A 21434-nucleotide genomic window follows, 5' to 3' on the forward strand; every position below is an offset into this window, starting at 1 on the left:
GGAATATCAGGTTCTTCTGTTACTTCAGAATTTAGACGTGTCTCTATTTCAATTATTTCACCAGTTGTTAATTCCTCGAATTTCTCGAGTCCATTGAGAAAGATCGGTCGGGCATTATTTGCTGTGTGCTTACAGTGCTGCTATTATCCGGTTCAGGTATCTTTGCGACTGGAAAAGAAAGAGATGGGGAAGCTTCCCTTTCCCAGACACTAAGTGGACCAACAGTTGACCATCTAAGGTAACCCAGGCAAAGCAAGTGATGATCCTATTATATTATAATAGGGGAATCACCGATTTCTTTCCCATGAGAAAACATTCTACGTGGCATGGCATGTAAACCAATGTTTTTTTTACTGGCTAGATTATTTTTATTAGTTCAGTATAATTATTATATAATAATTTTCTGATAATTATTGTAATAAATACATTTTTTAAAAGTTTATTTAAATCTTTCAATTATGTTTACTATACGTTTGGCATTCGTTTTTATAAGGAACTCCATCTATTGACAACTTCAGGAAATTTTGAATGAATGTGACGTTTGTTATAGCGAATGTTCATAAACCGAGAGTTGCCTATATATAGGTCAGGAAGGGTGTAAAGATGGGCAACCAGATTTGTGAAGGAAATGAAATGGTGCTCTTACCTAAAAAGGCTTCAGTTCTGCAAATTGCAGCTTCTGGAGACTGGGTATCTGTAGGGTGATCTGATTGCGAATGGCATTTTTCCTTTTGCTGCAACTACACATATGAGGGGGCATAAATTTACGTTGAAGGATGGTTGCAGGATAGATGTGTGGAAGTTTGCCTTCAGCGAGAGGGTGGTTGATTGTCGGAAGTGGATGTTTTGAATAAATTCAAGGAAGAGCCAGACAAATTCTTGGAGGGTATGGGTAGGTGAAATGTGTAATTTTTTTTTTGGCTGATGCTATATAAGCTTGCTTTCTTGCATTGTATGCTACTGCTACTACTGCAATTATAGTTTTTTTTTTTTTTTTTTTTTGTAGTTGTTTGGCGCATCGGCTTCTGTGCCCGTAGTGCACTTCCCAAGGTTTTTGCAGTACTTTGATCCAAGCCCGAGGCGGGATTTGAACCCGCGAACTTTGGGTTGCCAGGCAGGCACTTTACCCACCAGGCTAGCCCGGTCGGCGCAATTATAGTATGTTCCTAATTTCTGGAAACCTCCCTGAGCATTACATTCTAAGTTTTAAGTTTAAAAACAGAAGAAAACATAAAAAAAAAAAAAAAAAAAGAGCACAACACTTTTTCCAGTATTGATCAAATACCAGCTATGATATGATTTCATGGTTCACTGATGCATGTGCAACATACAAAAACTGAAAACCTCAGGAACCAGTTCAATCTTTCAAGAAGCATAAATTATAAAAATAAATGTCCAAATCTGAGCACCGATAAACATAGAATGCAATGACACCTTGGCTGCCTAATATTTTGCCAATTTCTTTTTGTGATTAACTTATTTTTATTAACTATATTATTTTATTCCTTTTACGGTGAAGTTACAAAGAAATTAGCTACACAATTCCTTTGGTAATATTTAATTAAAAATAATAAAATAAGAGGAAAAAAATAAATAGGGAAAATACAAATATCACAAGAGATATTTCTATTAACAGCCCAGTTGGATTCCCCAAGTGTACAGGAATAAAAGTAAAGGCTTTTGGATCCCCCCCACTATAAGTGACATGGAACACCTCAATGCCAAAGCAGCATGACTCTGTTGCTTTGGCATTCACAACTGCATTCTGAATAAACTGTATTGTAATACAATAGACTTTATTCAGAATGCAGTCATGGTGTATAATACAGGTGTCGCACAATTTATCCAGCGAACTTAGGATATGAGGCAAGCCAGTTTTCCTAGTTTTCTGATCAATGCATATTGATCAGTACAGTACCCTGCACTGTACTGTACTATCAGCCAACTGTGCTCTTGAATATCGGTGGAAGAAAACAATCAGGAATAGTGTTCTCCATAGCTGTGTACATATACATTTAATTCAATATACACTTGCCAGTTACCAAAATATTAAAATTAAGCAATAGTTAATTAAAAGGGAAAAGTAATGAATGTGGCCATAATAAAGGCCTGAGAAAAGTTTGCCAATATTGCTTAAGTTAGTTATCAAACAAAACTATTCTGCTGGTGTTTCATTTCCAGCATGATGCAAATGATGGTCTAGGGATGATATTCCCTCTCAATTTAAAAGGCAATAAAGATTTAACTAATATAAAGGTTAATAAAAATTTAATAAAGGCAAATAAAACAAATATCAGTGAAGATTTATTTTCAAAGGAAATAAATGTACGTGATGGCAACCCTAACCCATGCTGCTGATAGAGTCATAAGTCTAAAAACAGCACTGAAGTATTTACAACCCAGCAAATACTTCTGTGTTACCTTCAAAAATATTACTATTCATTTATTATTTGTACAAGTTTATTTGATGAAACTTTGCAGTACCTTTCTAAATATAGACAAAGTTTTATTTGAAATGTTTTGGAAGTGGATATTTATTGTTTACTCTGAACTGGTGATTAAGTGGTAGGAGACAAAGCAGTTATTAGTGACGGGCATAATTGAGAGAGTGAAACACTTTTTTGGGAACTAGCACGTACTCTCTGGTGATGTGGTCATTACTCGTGTCTCTCTGATTAAGTTGGTGAATTTAAGCGAAGTTCCCTAGGGTTAGGTGTTTGGACCATTGTTGTTTTGTATATTTATCAATGATATTGATGAAGGCTTAATGTCCAAGTTTGCAGATACAAAGGTTGGCAGGGTTGTTAATGACAGTACACTACTGCAATAGGATCTAGAAAAGTTTGGCAGATGGGCTGAGTAAAGTGGCAACTGAAGTTTAACATTGACAAATGCAAAGTACTGCATATGGACAGCAGTAACCCCCAGAGAAATGTGCAAACTGTGTGGTACTACAATCAGGGTGGTAGAGAATGAAAATGACCTGGAGTTAATTGTGCAGTCAGATATGAAGTTTTCTGAGCAGTGCAGACAGGCTGCCAGAGCAGGTCATGGGGTCTTGTCAATGATATACAGGAATTTTGTTAGTATGGAAAATGAAGTGATTATCCTTTTGCATAAGGCAATGGTCAGGCCATATCTCGAGTACTACATACAGGTCTGGAGGCATCATTTTAGGATAGATGTAAAGCTGCTGGAATGAGTACAGAGAGGGCAACAATATTAGTAAGCAGAACAAAGGGTTGCTGTGTTACCAAGAAAGGCTTAAGTTCTGCAAATTGTAGAGACTGGAGACTAGGCACCTGAGAGGTGATCTGATTGAGGTGTATAAGGCCCTGAATGGTTTGGGAAAGCTCAATGCTGATGGGATTCTTCCTCTTGCTCAGATTGAGCACCTGAGGGGGCATAAATCCAAATTGAGGAAAGACAGTTGTAGAACAGATGTGCAGAAATTTGCCTTTAGCCAGCGGGTGGTTGATTGCTGGAACAAACTTCCATCTGTTGTTGTGGAAGTTGATAGTTTAAATAAATTCAAGGAAGAACAGGAAAAATGTTTGGAGCAAATGGATGGGTGAAATGGGAAGTTTTTTTTGATTTGATGCTGTATATGCTTGCTTTCTTGCATCATATGCCTCGACTAACACTAATGCTAATTTGTTCATTACTTAGCCTCTGAGGTTGCTTAAAAAGCCAAAGTCAACGTCTGCTGCAATTGTTATAGTACTAATAGGTGCTGCTTGGAGGTTTTCTATGTAGTTTTGTAGTAGTGTAATCAGTATCAGAAGTGTTTTTGCTAGGCCTATAAACTACAAATTAATAGCAATACAAATGTTTTTATAATGTAACTTTATCATATGATACATAATGTAATTTAAAATAGTGCAGTTTGCAATAACACTTGGAAAAATTTGCGCTGTCGTCATATAAGAGGGATTAGCGTAACATTATTCTTTTTGTAGTTTTGAGAGTTGTTTTTAAATTAAATTTAGATTAAAATCATGCCCAGAGCTTCTGAGGGCAGTTCTCCTACGAATTAGAATTATGTTGTGTGTGTTAGTTGTGCCCTGTTTGAAGCTACGTTTAGCAGGATATGATACAGCCATAGGGAATGCCTTTGTGTGTGTTAATTGTAAAGAGCATGAAGAGATTAAGCAAAAATTCGACATTCTGATAAGATTATATGAGAGGTTAAAGAATGGGGGTCGATGTCCTTAAAGGATTAAAAGAAAGGGACCCATCAAGCACCCAGCCACCCACCCAAATGCTTGAACCCAGCATCACACAATGCAACAATATCCTCTGCAGCAGAGAACCTGGGAATCAAAAGAAGTAGCTAAAGTTGGTGATTTGATTGTTAGGAAAATGGGAAATATATTGTGCAAAAAGAACAGGTTAGAATAGGAGCAAGGTATGACTGCAGAAGACTAAACCTGCCGAGGTTGTAGAACACTTATCATTTAAGGGCAAAAAAGGTAATACTGTTTATATTGGTACTGATGATATTAAGAGTAGAGGCATCTGAAGAATTAATTAACAAGTACAGAAAAATATTGAGAAAATGTTGCAAGTTAGGACAGAAATCGAAAGTGTCTGCAATTCTGCCCAGACACAATAGGAGGGAATAAATGATGAGAGTCTTGTCAGTCAATTCAGCCATGGAGAGAGTGTGAAGACATATGAGAGCAGAATTCTTCCGAGTACCTGTGCTCAATAACAGGAGAGCTGTTTTTACAGGGATGGAATGGGATACATGAAAATAGAAACGGTGCAAAAATATTTGCTGATGCCATGAAGTTAGGGTTAGGCGGGTCAGAAAACTGATAGCCTGGGGGGGATATACAAAATAATACATTAACAGTAGCCACAGACAGGCAGAGGTGATTCTTGCACTGAACATGTAGCAGCCTGGAAAGCAAGCTGTTGGGGATTTCAAGAACAGCTGGGGGCACCTAAGGGGATAAGCAAATACATGGGTAGTGTTAGGGTTATTAAGAGTAAACACAGCTGCATGTATACTTGCATATATAATAATGCTAAGAGCACAGTAAATACATTTGATGAATTTAAAGTGCTGGTCAAGTCATCAAATGCAGACATTGTGGGGTTATCAGACACATGGTAACATTCAGATATAAAGGATTCAAAATTTGAATATGGGAATGGAAAGGACAGACAGGACTAGAGGGGGTTATGCCCAGTGCTGTAGTCATAAAATTAGCAGAAGGTATACCCTGTGAATGTTATGTATGCAGAGAGCATACTGTGCTTATTAATCGAATTCCAGAGTGTATACCCACATATATATATGTGTGTTCTTACTGAAGACTAAAAATGATATTTGGTAAAGTTTACCGTAATAGTTATCTGTCAGGTGTGTGCAACGTTAATGCTATTGCACATAGGGCAATTAGGCATTATACATGCATGAAATTATATTAGTCAATTCTATTTAATGGTATCTATCTGTAGGGAATTAGGTTTGTTATTTGTTATTTTGTTATTTGCTTTTTAGGAGCATTAGCAACTAAGGCCATATTGCTCCGGGATATGCGGTGGTCATTCCCTGACCTTTCCGCATCCTCCGTATTTGGTGGTGACGGGCTCGAACCCCGGTCTAATCAAGAAGCGTGTGCTACGCACTGCTGCTCCTTCCCACCTGGCTACGGAGGCGCCAAGGGAATTAGGTGTATAAGGACCAAACTAACAAGTTAGTAAAAGTAAACTAGCTTTAGCCTGGAAGACACATAAAAAATATCAACACAGAAATCAGGAACAGATACAACAAGCCAATAGGGATGGCCATATGTAACTATAAAAATACCATTGCTAATATGAACACCACAGATCAACCCTATTACTGCCAGAAAAACAAATATAAAAATATACATAGAACCCATTACAATTATATCATTACAGGTGGCCATAACATTACAGAGGACCATACCTTAAGAGAGATTATGAAAAAGGGAACTAAATTCAGACCCAACACTCAAATCAACCTAAAAAACACACGCAAATCATCAATTTACATGGATTTTCTACAATTTGCCTTCAAAACTGCCTACAAATTCAACACACCAGTGTTGAATTTGTAGGCAGGGTTACTAAGGGTAAAAAAGCCTTTAAAAGTTGGATAAATACTTCCACCAAACTTATCCTGGCTAGATTCAAAGAAATCATACCACACCAAAATTACATTAAACAATACAACCTTAAAAGAATTAATTATAAAACAAAAGAACTACAAAATAAATTCGTCATTACAAATACAGATAAGGCCAATAACAACTTCAGCGTTATATGCAAAAAATTCTACATAGACACGCTTAAAGAGGAGATGGACCTCAGCGATACATATAAGCTTGTGAACTCCACACCTAACTGTATTACCAAAAAACTTATAGCCATTCACAAAAAAAAATCAAATTAAAAATAGATATTGGATCCCCAAATTCCATCAAGTCCCAATTGGAAAAAGGTTCATCACGTCGGCAGAAACAGCTACATAAAACCATCCAGTAATTTAATGGAGGACAAATTAAATATTATAGCCAACCAACTCACTAATACTAAATTTATCTCCAATAACAGAAAATATTTAGACTACATCAAAACAATAGAATCAGAAGCCTATACACTTACGATTTTAAAAACCTTTTCACCAGTATATCACACGACAATTTAAAAAAATTTCTTTTACACTACTACGAAACTTATCAGAATATAATGGGATGTAATAAACAGTATTGGTACGACCATCTTAGTGTCAAAAACAATTACATACTTATGGGAGACAGCATTTACGTGCAGAGTAGGGGAGTGGCTATGGGGGCTAGTAGTTCTTGCTCCATAGCCAACCTTTACCTGCATTATTTCGAAAACAATATCAAAGAAGAAATTATATTCTACACATATATTGATGATGTCCTGGTTATCAATTTTGACAATTTCAATATTATAGCCCAGGAAATTTATCCTGCAGATTTAACCATAGAATGCACCAACCCGGATAATAACCTACAAGCTTGCTATCTCGACAGCCAAATCACTATCACCAATGACAATGTTTACACTCGACATTATGATAAGAGAGACCATTTTAGCTTCCCAGCTATAAAGCTGACCAATTGGGAGAGCAATTTAGCTATACACATCCATGGCAACACTATTAGAAATCAGACAAACAGGTTAATACACATCTGCAATAATCTAGATAACATGACAGAAGCAATATAAAAACTGATAAATATTCTCATCAAGAATAATATACCTGCCAATTACAGCAGACATCATAATTTTCAGTAAATATTTTAGTAATATTTGTTTTTTTCCAAGTCTTTCGAAAATCAGAAGGTATACGCTATTCACAAAAAAAAAATCCACAGGGTATACGCCGTATACCTTCTACTTGGTTATGCCCTTGTTATGCCCTTAGTTAAGAAGCACAAAATCAAAGGCAACAAATCCAGTGGACATCTTTGGCCAGTACAACACCAGGTCAGTTTGGTGAGATATAAGCACTGGAAAAACAAAAGTGAGAGTAAGAGTGTATTATAGGCATAACAATTGTGATGAGTATAACAAACAACTGTAAAGACAAAGAATAGGCCAGTAAATCAGAATGTCTTATAATGGCAGATGCTTGTCTTCGGCCAACGGGAGGTTGGTTGCTGGAACAAGCTTCCATTATTATGGAAAGAGGATAACTTGAATAAATTCAAGGAAGAACTACACATTCTATTAGAGTAGATAGTGAAATGGGATTTTTTTTGGCTAATGCTGCATAAGCTTGCTTTTTTGCATCATTTGCCACTACCACTACTTTAACTTTCTTAGACAGTGACTGGACCTTATGGGTTGGTCGCTCACACAGTAGCAAGACTTTTGTGGATTTAATGGATTTTGTGGATTTTCTACCTGCATGTTAGAGAAAAAAATAATACTCATTATTTGATTATCAGCAGTAGTCCTTCATACATTAAGAATCTACAGATAGAAGACCCACTAGGTGACAGTGATCACAGTACAGTGGAGTCCGGTTATTTGGGCCACTGGTTAATTGGGCAGGAGACCGCAGCACTCGAGATTACCCTACGATTGTCTCTGACCATACTACGTGATTCAGTTGGATTTCTGGAGGTCACAACGATAAAAAATATTAGCAGTCCCTTGTTTATTGGGCTTTTCTGTTACTGCAATCTATTATAAACGGATAGTAAACTCGATCTTATTGAATTTGCGATAACACTTACAGCTGGAATTCTGAGGGTTATTATGGTGAAATGTGTTTACACTTATGTGAAATCTTCAATCATATAAAAAAAAATAAATTTTCAGAATCTTCTCTTCATTCCTATTTTTTAAGCTTCATAACTTGTTATTCCATTCTCACTTGCACTTGTTGTGTTATGTGCAATTTTTGTGAGCCGTGTTTTGTTATTGATTGCTTATCTTTTTTTACTGTTTTAAATTTTAACCCCCATCTACAAATTTTAGTGAACAGAAATATCAACTAGTTAGTAGGTACATATTAATTAAGCTATGCACGTAAGTGTAAATTTATTTTTATTTTTCTAACCTGTGGAAAATATTCTTCCAATTTTCATGTATAATTTAATTTTTTAATTGGTAAGGTTATAAAGTGTAAAGCTGTGCTTTATATCTTTACTTTTATAGCCTCTGGATAATATTCCTCCCATTTTCACTTATTAGAATTGCTGTTTAATGGAATTAAAATTCAATTCACAAACGCGATCACAATGACCAGCGTGTACTACATATCGTATAGTGCACAGAGTAATAATATCTTACTACTCTATGGTATAGTGAATAGTACTTTACTATGGTGACTCCACCATAACGTGATTTGATCATACAGAAAATCAATCATAAAGCTGTATTTTTAACTATTTACATGAAGCTTTGCATAATTGGGGCAGCCGTTTAATCGGGGAAAAATGCACCAGTCCCAATGTGTCCTAAATAACCGGAATCGACTGTATTATTATGTGGAATTTACTTAAAAATGTAAGTACGGTTGAGGGCAAAGGGCAGGATTTCACTTTTGTAAAGATGATAACTACAATGGTCTCAGACAGTTTTTATATTCTATGTAGAGGGAGCAACTAATGAAGTTACTATCAGTAAAGTCTAATTATGAAGCATTTAGAGACATAATCAAAGACACTACTAGGCTTTTTATACCACCTAAGAGAGTTACTATTCAAGGCTTAGACCTCAAGGAATGTCAGATGAACTGATGAGACTTGTGGTAGAGAAGAGAAATTCATGGGATGCATATAAATTATGCAGATGATACAGAAGCCTACAGTATATATAAACGCGTCTGCAATCAAGTGATGGAGGTTAGGCAAGCTAAGGCAGATGAAAAGAAATATCTGACAAAGAGTGCAGAGAAAAGCAGAAAATAATTCTTTACTTACGTAAACATAAAATGAAGGGAATGAATCAAATTGGCTCACTAGATATGAATTGTTTAACTGTTGATGATCCTGCTCAAGTTGCTGACAAACTGAATAGTATTTTGCATCCACATTCACACATGAGGAATATTTTTAGGGATAGTGATGCCAGAAGTGTGTCAAATTGTCACAAGGGGCTGAATGATTTTGTGATAACTGAGAGGAAATTGGAGGAAAAATTGTTGAAGCTAAACATAAAAATAGCATCTGGGATTGATGGTGGGTCTATGCATTTATATTAAGGAAGACAGCAAAGGAGGCCAGCAAACCTTCAGCCAGAAATATGTGAACATATCTGGATTCAGGGAGGTCCTATGAACCACAAAAGATGTACCCCCAATTCATAAAGGGGAATCAAATGGTAACATGGATAATTACAGACCTGTGAGCTTGACTTCTGTTCCAGGGAAAATAATGTAATCACTGGTTAATGAAGGAATGCATTTAAACTGCAGTCACATCCTGAATTTTTTAAGGGGGCAGTCTTGTCTGACCAATCTGTTTGGAACTAGACACAGTAACAAAGGAACTAGGTGTAAAATATAATTTTGACCTCACATGGTTCCGGCATGGTCTGGAGATCACGTAACCCTTACCTGGAATGCAAGCCAAGAAGAGGAGGGAAAATTGTGGGTGGGGTCTCCTTCTGTCAATCACTGCCGTATTTCCGAAAGTTGGTACATAGACTGGACAGTGTACCCTTAACAGAATGTTGACCTAGACTTGTATTTCTGTAGATTGTAATTTTCAGGAAATATGTATGAACGGAAGTTGTTCCAAAAAACAGAAGTTTAAAGGATAAATGACGAAGAAAAGTTGGTTCTGTGGTTTAAAGTTGGACAGTAAATGGATGTTGAGGAAGAAGGGGGGGGGGAGAGGAATTACTGAAGCTAATTCGGAACAGTGCCCATGGAAGTATCTACAGGAAAGACATGCAGCAGAAACAGAATATCTATGAGACAGAGAATGGTGGAAATATAATTAATTATAATTGAAATATAATCGATTTGGAAGAGAGAGAGAATTTCAATTATTGAAATAACTGACTATTATAACTGATTATTAGTCATTCGATTATGCTTGACACTAGCAGTTATAAATGGCAACTGCTCTTCACAGCCTAATATGATGAGCGGAGTTTCCATAGAGATCAATGTTGGGCCACTTACTATGTTTAATATTTATTGACGACATTGATGTAGGTATTTCAAGTTTAATGTCTAAGTTTGCTGATGATACAAAGGTGGGCACAGCAATTAATGACAGCAATCAGGATAGGCTACTTCAAAAGGATCAGATAAACTAAGCATATGGACTCTAAAATGGCAATATTATCAATGAAAAATGCAACATACTGTATTTGGACAGCACTACGTCGCATTTTTCCAGAATATACCATTTGGGTGGTACCAATACCCAAAACCTATACTCAAAGCAGTAGAGTATAAAAAAGAGGTAATCGTACAATCTTGTGTGAAATTCTCTGTGCAAGCAAGCTGCTAGAATGCTCATGGGGTACTTCAGTGATATACAAGAACTCAACCAGCAGGAACAATGAGGTGATTATCCCATTGTATAAGGAAATGGTTAAGCCACATCCAGAATACTGCATATAAAATGAGGTTTGAGAAACCTCATTTTAGGAAGGATACAGATCTACTGCAAAGGGTGAAGGGATGAGCAACAAGATTAATTAGCACAAAAGGATATTTTTATCAAGGAAGGCTGACGTTTTGTAAATTGCTATCTCTGGAAACTAGGCATCTGCATGGTGACATAAATGAAGTGAATATTGCTTATACTGCTTTTATCACCATTTCTAACCTCTTCTTTAAATATACTTGTCAAAGGTTGCCACTATTCTACCAGTCTAGTATAAAACAAAAAAACAGCCAAAGGCAGATTTAACATGTATACACGAATGCTTCAAATCTTTTTTTACCTCAGCAGCAAGCATCAACTGAAATTGTTTAAATCTCTCTTTCCTTATAACACTTCTTTCTAGATAGTAGTAAATGTTCACTAAATATTCCTCCACTCTTGCAGTAAAGCATGCAGCTCCCTTTCCAGAACACAAATTAATAAGATGATAAGAACAGCCTATTACCACCAAGTTCTCAATGTCCACTTTTAATAATCTTGCTACTTCCATATTTAGGCTTGCTATAAGAGGTACATTATCAACAGTAAGTGCTAGATACTTTTTAGAAGGAATTGCACAACCTTTCAGGTTTCTCAGAAGAACATGCCTAGTGTTCTTCTGCCTTCTGCTGCACCAAGAGCAAACAGATTTCAATCTGATGTTTTTTTATTATTAGTTTTAAATTATAAAAAGTTACTAACAGGATATAGCTTGGAATCACTTTTGATTACTGCCATCAGTAGCAATAAAAAAATGGCCTATTTTTGGGAGCCGTCATTACCTCTTCTTTTCTTATTTGTGCAATTTCATTAACAATGCCTGTTGTTTTTGTAATTTCACTATCAAAAAACATATTTCTGAACAATGAGCCAACATGATCAACATAACCCAGAGGTAGATAAATAATTATTTATTATTTATCTTCAGATTAACAAATGATGCAAACTATGATTAACAAACTATGATAAAAGATGCAAAGATTCATAAAAATAACATCATTGTCACTATGAAATGCTACACCTACTTTTGTATTTCTTTTTATGCACTGCACATTGTCCTTATGTTTATTGTTTTGCAAATGTCTGATTACATCGCATTTCCCGACACTAAAAATTCACATCTACATACATACATACACACAAAGTAGTATATAACAGAGCTATGATGCTCTACGTTCTATGTTGATTGCATTATTTGTATTAGTATAAGAGAAATTTATCTCAATATATTATGGAGAACATTTCCATATGATATTCTTCAGAAATTAAAACAAATAAAAGATTAATGAAAAATGATTACATTTACATTAAAAAATCAATCGAAAACATTTCAAAAACAATTAAAAAATTAATTAAAAAGTTTAACATAAATATTGAAAAATAATTTTCCTTCCTGAATCTGACAGAGCTTTTCAACCATATGTTGTGATCACAGGAATGGAAATTACTGAGTATGTGTGAGCTTGACTCTTAAATGGAGATTATTTGTATTCGTGCATGCGCCACGAATCGGACATTAATAGAATTCTCATGTAATTTAGTTTCAATGGTTTCTGCAATTAATAGTCTTGTATAATTATGTATTATGGTCTCATTAAATAATGTATGGTTTTCGTTAATGGCATGAAAGGCTAATTCTGCGCTGCTGAATAAGAAGCATGAACTGTTTTACTCGAATATTCAGCGAAAAATAGTGTCGATCCTTGGTAAGACGAGTCGTAATCACAGCAAGAAATGTTGTATACCAAGTCATTAATTTGTGTTGTGAAAGAGGAAAGTTGAGTGATTGTTCAGTATAGCATGCAATTTCCATATTGGTCTGGCCACAATCCAAAATTTGATATCTTTAAAGAACCTGTTAAGTTGTATGTACCACTGTTCAATGTATGGGACAGAAATAGAGTATTTTTTGATGTTACTATTGTTGGTTGGTGTAGTTTTTTTTATCCTATTCTTAGCTTGTTCCCTAATTCAGTTTATTGTAGCAAGGGGGTAATCCTGTTTAAGAATCTGCTGGTTAATATCTGCATTTCCGAGTTTAAAGCAGATTCAGTCATTGAATATTTATAGGCATTGAGAAATCAATTAAAGATAATAGACCTTTTGTAGGTGAATGGGTGATATCTGTTATAATGTAGAAGCGTACTAGTGTTTAATTGGATTTTATTTGAGTCCCAAGTAAGCATGAAATTAGAAAATATGACTTAATATCTGTATTTTCCCTTTCCAATGTAAAACTGAGTCTAGGATGAATATTATTAAATGAATGGAAAATGTCTTGAATAGTGCTAATATCAGTAATAACTAGAACATTGTCTAAATACTTCTCATAGTATGTGATACAGGGTAGAAAAGGCGTCAAATGTATATGCTCAATCGTTGAGAGATAGACCTCCAATATTAAGTGGCTTAGACTCAATCCATTGGCAAACCAAAAATTTGTTTGTATACTTTGTCTTGAAAGGTGATATATATGGATTCAACTAAGAGTTTAATTAAGTGAAAATTTTTTTAATAGGAAGCTTGTAATAATTAATTAGTATAGTTATTATTTAACATATACCAAAGAATATCTAATGTGTATTCAATGCTTACAATTGTATATAACGAAGTAACATTCAGTGAGAATAAATTATCATTATTGTCGAGTATACAGTCCTTAAGATTATTAAATAATGTATCATAGTTTTTTATCCCAAATTGTATCACCTGTCTAAAGAGTTTTATAATACTATATACATGCGTGGCTAAGGATGAAAATGCCGAGGTTCTGTAAGAAACAATGGGGAGAATAGAAAATCCAGTCTTATGCAGTTTACTTAACCGAAAAGTGCAAGAATGTTGTATGTTCTGGCCTTCAATTCCTTTAATTGAGACATAGTCATGTATTCATATTTTCAATACGCAGTTAATGTTTTATTCTACTGATTGACCAAATTGGTAAATAATACCGGGTCTACTTCAAGATAAGTGGGGTGAATCTAACTTATTTATGTAATCAGTTTTATTGAGTATTACAACTGTATCTTCTTTATCTACTCTCTGAATAATAATGTCTTTATTTTCCCGAAGTTCACACATAGCTGAACTTGCATGTCTATTTAATTTAGGAAGTCACGTGTCTTTTATGTTATTCACCACTTGGTTAACTTGTTGAATAAATAAATCTTTTTATGGAACACTACGAATACCAAATTCAATATCTATTAAGAACTGTTTTATAGGTAGCTTGCGAGGTGGTAAATTATAATTAATCCTTTGGATAAAAGTTAAATCTGGTCTGTGAGAGCATATATGAGGAAATATTTGTAACCTGTTGGTATGTAGGTATGCTGCATGGTGGGTGTGTGGGGGGGGGGGGGTGTTCGAGAATTTGCTGAAGCATTCTGATTGTGTGTTGGCACGTTGTACGCATACCTAACCTGGGAAAGATATTTTTGTTTATTGGAATACAGAGATTTTAAGGCAAGTTTAACTATATTACACGATGAGGCAAGTGCTAGTTGCTTTATGCCCGAAATTTTATGATTTAAGTTGACCCTGGCAAATTTTGGAACAATGTTGTTTTGAAGGCAGTACAGTATTTTAGGAAAGAAATATGGTAAATTTGGGCAGAGTATCTTAGTGTTAATCTAATGTATTTTTGCACCAAGATGTTCAAAAAATCTCCTGTAGTGTGTCGATAGGTTATGCCTGGAGATCTTTCTCAGTTCATGCTTCTCATTCAGCAGCATCAGAATTAGCCTTTCATGCCATTAATGAAAACCATACATTTTTCTTTAATGAGGCCAAAATACTTAGTGTCCAACGTAATTATACGAGACTATTAATTGCAGAAACCATCAAAATTAAATTACATGAGAATTCTATTAATGTTCACCGTCCATATCTAATCTTCGATTCGTGGGCTTTTACAAGCATGCACAAGGACAAATAATCTATTTAAGAGTCAGGCTCACACATATTCAGTAATTTCTATTCCTGTTATCACGACATACGGTCAAAAAGCTCTGTCAGCTTCAGGAAGAAAAATCGATTTTCAGTATTTACGTTAAACTTTTTAACATAAATATTAATATAATTTAACATAAATATTAATTGTTTTTTGAATTTTTAATTAATTTTTCAATTGTTTTCAAGTTATTTTTTAATGTAATCATTTTGAATTAATCTTTTATTTGTTTTAATTTCTGGAGAGTATCATACAGAAGTGTTCTATGTATCATATTGAGGTAAATTTCTCTTATTCTTCTACAAATAAATACATACACAAGGCAAACATGTTACTTTTTTTTCAGAATTTACAATACATGGAAAATCTTGCTTGTGTTTCATCTGAAATTGTTATTTCTTTCGCATCTTATGAAAGGCATTGTTAATTATCTTTGAACCATAAAAGTTCAATGAAATTTTTTTTTTTTTTTTTTTGTCTTTGGCTTTTTCCCATTATATATATGAGGTCAGCATTTCTACTGTTTTGGCATGAAATTTTTTACAGCCGGATGCTCTTCCTGACGCCAACTCTCACCCTTGATCTGGGCTGGGGATATGCGGTGGTCATTCCCTGACCTTCTGCATCCTCTGTATTTGGTGGTCACGGGCTCGAGCCCCTGTCTAATCAGGAAGCATGTGCTACGCACTGCTGCTCCTGCCCACCTGGCTACGGAAGCGCCATAAAAGTTCTATGAAATAAACACACGTTATAGAGAACAATGTTATTATCTATCATTTCTATTTTGCAATGTAGACTTGTACTCCTGGTGGCTAATCCATTAAGAAAAATAATTAGGAAGTTGCAAAATTTTCTAAAAATTTCCAATTTTATCTAGTTTTACTATGTTTTTGTGAAAAGAAAAAGAGAGATAACTGAGTTTCTACAAAAATATGGAAAAACTTTTTGTCACCATTATGATGGTGACATGGAGAAAGGGTTAAATCGAGTGGAAAAAAAAAAAAAAAAAAAAAAGACTTATTCTCTGTCATAAATTTGGAGAGTTAGAAACTTTGCTAACCAGAGTTTATTATATTTGAATATGGCAACCAGCTGTTTTTGATTAAATGGCAGATCATCTTTTTTTTTTGAGCCAGTAAAGGCATCTTCTGAATGTCTTCTTTGGGCTCTTTTTAACAAAAGGTACCAAATTTCTTCATTATATAGATGCAGTATCTGATATGAGATGTGATCATGACTATCCTGAATAAATTGGAATGCAAAAAATGAAGAGGAACAAGTCATGCATTATTAAAGGTTATTTGCACTACAGTAGATAAATTTGTCATTATGATTGCAGAATATTAGTTTTACAGCACATTCCAGAAGATTTATATGCTTACAACAATGCATTACAAATTACTGTATTTTCTTGAAATATCCAATGTCCTTGACTGTGTATACCATAATTTAAGACACAAGAAAGAAATAAAATAATTTTCTACCAATAACACAAGCTCAGATTTTTTCTACCTCTTGAATTATTTTCAGTTTTTCATGAACCGTGAGGGATCATAACTACATACCTAAAGTACCAAGTTTAACAGAACATATACACAATACTTTACAGATTACAATAATTAGCAAAGGGTGTCAAACATGGAAATAATCTTGAGTTGTGCAAAGTAGGCTCGGAAATTTCTATCATAGGCAAGGGAAAGTGGCATTAGCATTAATAGAGGCATACGATGCAAGAAAGCAAGCTTATGCAGCATCAGCAAAAAAAAAAAAAAACCTCCCATTTCACCCCAAATTAATGTGCTCTCTTACCTACCACCTTTCATTTCCACAGAGCAGTAAACAATATCAATGTTGTCAGCCATTTGTTTCAGTTCTGTCAAAAGCTATATGATCCTGATATTTGAATTAATGGTGTACATTGCTAAGAAACAAAGCTATGCACTCAAATTGTTGGTTCCATTTTTTTTAGGAAAAAAAAAATGCTGCTTGGGTATTTGAGAAAACACAGTATATAATTCATACCACATATGGTAGTTGTGAATGGTTGCCACTTAAATAATTATGAAGAAAGGAGATAAACAAAACATTTTTGAATATTTTACACCAATTATTTTTTTTTTATAAATAATTTTCTAAAACTAAAGATTTTATGTGGCACTTACATGTAAAAATAGGTGATTCTATTAACTGCACCAGTTTGTCAATTTCTGTTAGGAATTCAACAGTAACCTCCAGGTCACCACTTTAATATTGTTAAGGACCAAGTGTCACAGAATCATTTTCTAAAAGTGATGCGATTCTTATTTAATTCTTAAATAAGAATTAAATAGAATTTTTATCATATTTATTTTCTAATATTCAGTGGTATGTTACTAATATATCACTTTGGCAGATAAATATAATAGACATTTAAAATATTTTATATTAATAATATACTTAAAAAGGCATAACAGATGAAAGGACCTAATTCTTAATTAAAAAAAAATTCTGGGAATGGATTATGGTTTTCAGTGCCTACAGTTAATAGCCTACTATCTTAATACATATGAATATCTGCAGTGAGAAAGTCTAGTTTACTTCATTATGGAATGGAGGGACTAAAGTTAAAGCCCTGTCCATACTGGACCAGTAGTTGAATGGGCCAAAGCAATGAAAGTAAAAGTAATAGTGGTCGGGATTAATGTTATTAAAGAGTGCAAAGAAAAACCAACAAATAATTAATTACAGAGCCCTGAATTGAAAATGAATCAAAAACCTAACAAAAAGAAATAAAAAAAAAAAAAAAATATATATATATATATATATATATATATATATTAGTATTTGGTGAAGAGTATTTAAAAAAAAAAAAAAAAAAAAAAGACATAACTAGATAAATCTATGGTGAACACAAAGGCAAAAAATGTTAGATTTGTAAAGAATACAAATACATAATATAATATACAAAAACTCATCATTGTACACCTACAATCTGGATATGACTTCTTCCGGGGTCAACCACCCAAATTGAAAGGAAAAAACAATGATAAGGGGTTCACTGTTTCTGTGATGATCAATATGCAGTACGACAATATCAATATTTATAGTTACTGCTTTTAAGGCTATTAAAATGATATAATAGTATAAAAAGAGATTTAAAAAATTATAATATGTATGCATAGTGCACACTGATCATTGTTGGCCCTACATACACACACGCATTTTTTTTTTTTGGTCAGAGCAGAAAAAAACTAACTTTATAAGAAAATAAAGCTGAACCATTACCTAAACCGAAAGCTGTTATTTGTTCCAGTTCTCGTCTTTTTTTTTTTTTTTTTTTTTTCTTTTTTGGTTCAAAGAAATCATGTGAGAAGATTAGGTTTCCCTAATGCTTACTATACTTAACTTGACAATTTTGTCATTTTTTAATGGGATAAAAAAAATTAATAAAAATGAAAAGCAGAATTTTAGGACTTTGGAAAGAAAAGTAGTTAAACTAGATATATTTGGATCAACTTTCTGCTGCTGGCTTGGATGTACAAGCAACCCAAGCCAGCAGCAGTCAGTATGAAGAGGATTTTTTTTTAGGACTAAAATTTATTTTGTGATATACAGATAATTTGACAGACAATTTATTTGGAGGAGTATTCTGTTAATTACATCAAATTATGACTGGAATAGTAGTCATTTGCTTTATGTAGCCTTTATGTATTATATTTTATAGATAAATGGTTTGCAATTTTATAAAAATATTATTATTAATGCATAATACACTGACTGTGATCTATTATACACTTATACTGTGTCAAATCTATATGCTGTCACAAAATTTGTACTAGACATTGTTAAGTGAGCGCTGTTCAGTTTAGCTGTGGTAACGACAAAGTTGTAAACACCTCTGCCCAAGGACCACTGAAGAGTATAAAAATGCAAACTTATACTATACAGTATGATATATATACAATATGTACTATATTTTTAAAGGCATTTAGTGATAAAATTAAGTTTTTGTATTGTTTTAAAATCAAGGATATTTTTAAACAGTTGTCGCCCTATAAATATACCATACATTCTGTCATACACATCAACTTCAGTTTTTTTTGCCTAAAAATTCATGTTTAGTCACATATTTGCCATGTATGTTGATTCCCCCTCTTTTTTTACACTCATCTTCTGCATCTTGCATAGAGATGTATTACAGCAAAACTGGAATTAAGAATCACTGCCTACATTTGAGTTCAATTTTGCACTTTCTTTTAAACATTTACATTGTGACATTTTATTACAATGAACAGTAAACTGTAAAGCACTGGAAGCATATATAATACTCCCTTAGTAGCATGTCATAAAACCTACAGATATAGGTGTTGATGTGGCACATTGTTATTGATGCTATAAGTGAACGTGGGAGGCTTTGATTACATAACTGAGCTATTGCTTGTTGCCTGTTTAGTATTGCAAATTTATTTTTTTGTAAATGATGCCTCGATATGGAAGCACATTTATTATAAAAATTGAAAAAAAGTTGAGGTATCTTAAATTTTAGTTTAATTTTCAAGAACTCAAAATCCAAATCCAAAACAACTACTGGTGAATTTCATGAACCATTTCCATCTGACAGGAATGAGCCAACTCTTCGATTTTAAAAGGCAAGAAACAATGTATCAAAGTTTAGGATTTTGCACAACATGTAAGTAAGCCTTAAAATTTCAGTCAATTTTTTAGCGTTTTATTTTATTAGTATTATTTTTATTTTAATCAAACTAAAATCTACAAATCTGTAAATTACAAATTTATAAATTTCATCACTGGTACAGCACAATGTTAGAGGGGATAAACTTATTTGTTTGAATATACAAAGTTTATAACAGAGAGAGAGATTAGTATTGTTTAGCTTTACTCATCCAGGATCAGATTTTCCACCACTTGTGGGGAGAGGGGGGGGGCTAAAGCATGCTTATAAACTGGTGGATGTAAATGGAACTACTCATCCTGAAAGTACTGGTATGTGCAAAAGCATTTCAAAGGAAAGTATTTCTATAATGTAAACTGGAAAATTACATTTCTGTAACAAGATACCTTTCTGGAAATATATACATAATTATCTTCAAATCAGTATACTGTATACAATATTAAAAAATTTCTATTATTTCTAGAATTTTCAAGACTTGTGTAGAGATTTATTTTGTACAGTATGTACTAACTCTAAACAAGAATATTACACAGAAGAATAGCAAGGGATCATTGAAATTAACCCATGTCTGTGAGCAAGAGTTAATTTCTCAGTCTCTTTGTATATTTCCCAGTGACTTTTATTTTGTATATTCCATACTTATTAAAAATTTGTCTTGAATATTATATGTCATCTGGAATTTTTTTTATGAGCTACTATTTTAGTTAAAGTATGCTAGATCATATAGTATTCCATTTCACATGATTTATTGCATATTATAAAATTAAATAAATTTTTTGTTTATACTCCAGAGCAGTCATATAGGCTCAAATAAGTCTATAAAACTGACTCTATAAAAATATATTACCATTTTTGATGTAACATGTATATCAACATGAAATTTATTACTTTTAGCTATAACCAAACTTCTATTTCTGCACAAATGTGAATACTATAGTACTCTTGAGTTTTTGTTAACAGGGTAAAAGCACATTTGAAAATGATTTCAAAAATATTAATGCAAACTATACAGTACATATAACTTATAATTAAAAATTGCAACTTTAAAAATTTTTTTCCATGTATTTTTATAACTAGGGAGTATTGGAATAAACATGTATGACAGATTGATACTAGTATTATACTTTAAAAAATTGCTGTGAAAAAAGGCAGTAATATTTTTTTTTTTTTTACAATATTCAGTCCTATGTTATTACTATGAAGGAATAGTTTCAAACTTTTTTGAAACTGCAAAGCATCTATTATGAGTATTTCATCAAAAAATTTCTTGCAGGAGCATAAAATTATTCAATTGTTCTGTGGTCAGCAAATGTGGAAATACATCAAAATTTATTTTAATTTCCTACTAAACATAATTTTGCATCCCTCGTATACTATTACTAATGGCTACATAATGCATTGCTGCATCATGTTGCCAAAGCAGCTGTCTCCAAAGCTCCCGCCCCATTACCACACTCCAGATGGTGGTAATGGGGAAGGGCTTAACATGTTTTATAAATCAGTCCTCCATTGTAGCAATGGAGGATTGATTTATAAAACATGTTAAGCTTTCTATATAATTTGTTTTGCAGGAAATTCAAATTCATTTCAATTTTAAATGCTTTATTTTCACTTTGCTTTCATTATTTTTGCTTTATGTGTTTATTATTTAGACAATTTAAAAATATCACCTGTTATAGGGTTGGTT

General features: G+C 33.5%; 1 protein-coding gene across 1 annotated transcript in view; it reads right to left on the minus strand.

The window, feature by feature from the left end:
- The window catches only part of LOC150080924 (protein VAC14 homolog), a 247387-nt gene that overhangs the window by 20775 nt on the left and 205178 nt on the right, over nt 1-21434 (minus strand). Inside the window, exon 14 of the mRNA XM_090382035.1 lies at nt 17238-17317. Coding sequence (XP_090238161.1) covers nt 17238-17317 — 80 coding nt within the window. The remainder of the gene's footprint in view (nt 1-17237; nt 17318-21434) is intronic.

This window comes from Mastigoproctus giganteus, chromosome 9, assembly GCF_048544385.1.
Source record: "Mastigoproctus giganteus isolate SK-2022 chromosome 9, ASM4854438v1, whole genome shotgun sequence".
Taxonomy (NCBI): domain Eukaryota; kingdom Metazoa; phylum Arthropoda; class Arachnida; order Uropygi; family Thelyphonidae; genus Mastigoproctus; species Mastigoproctus giganteus.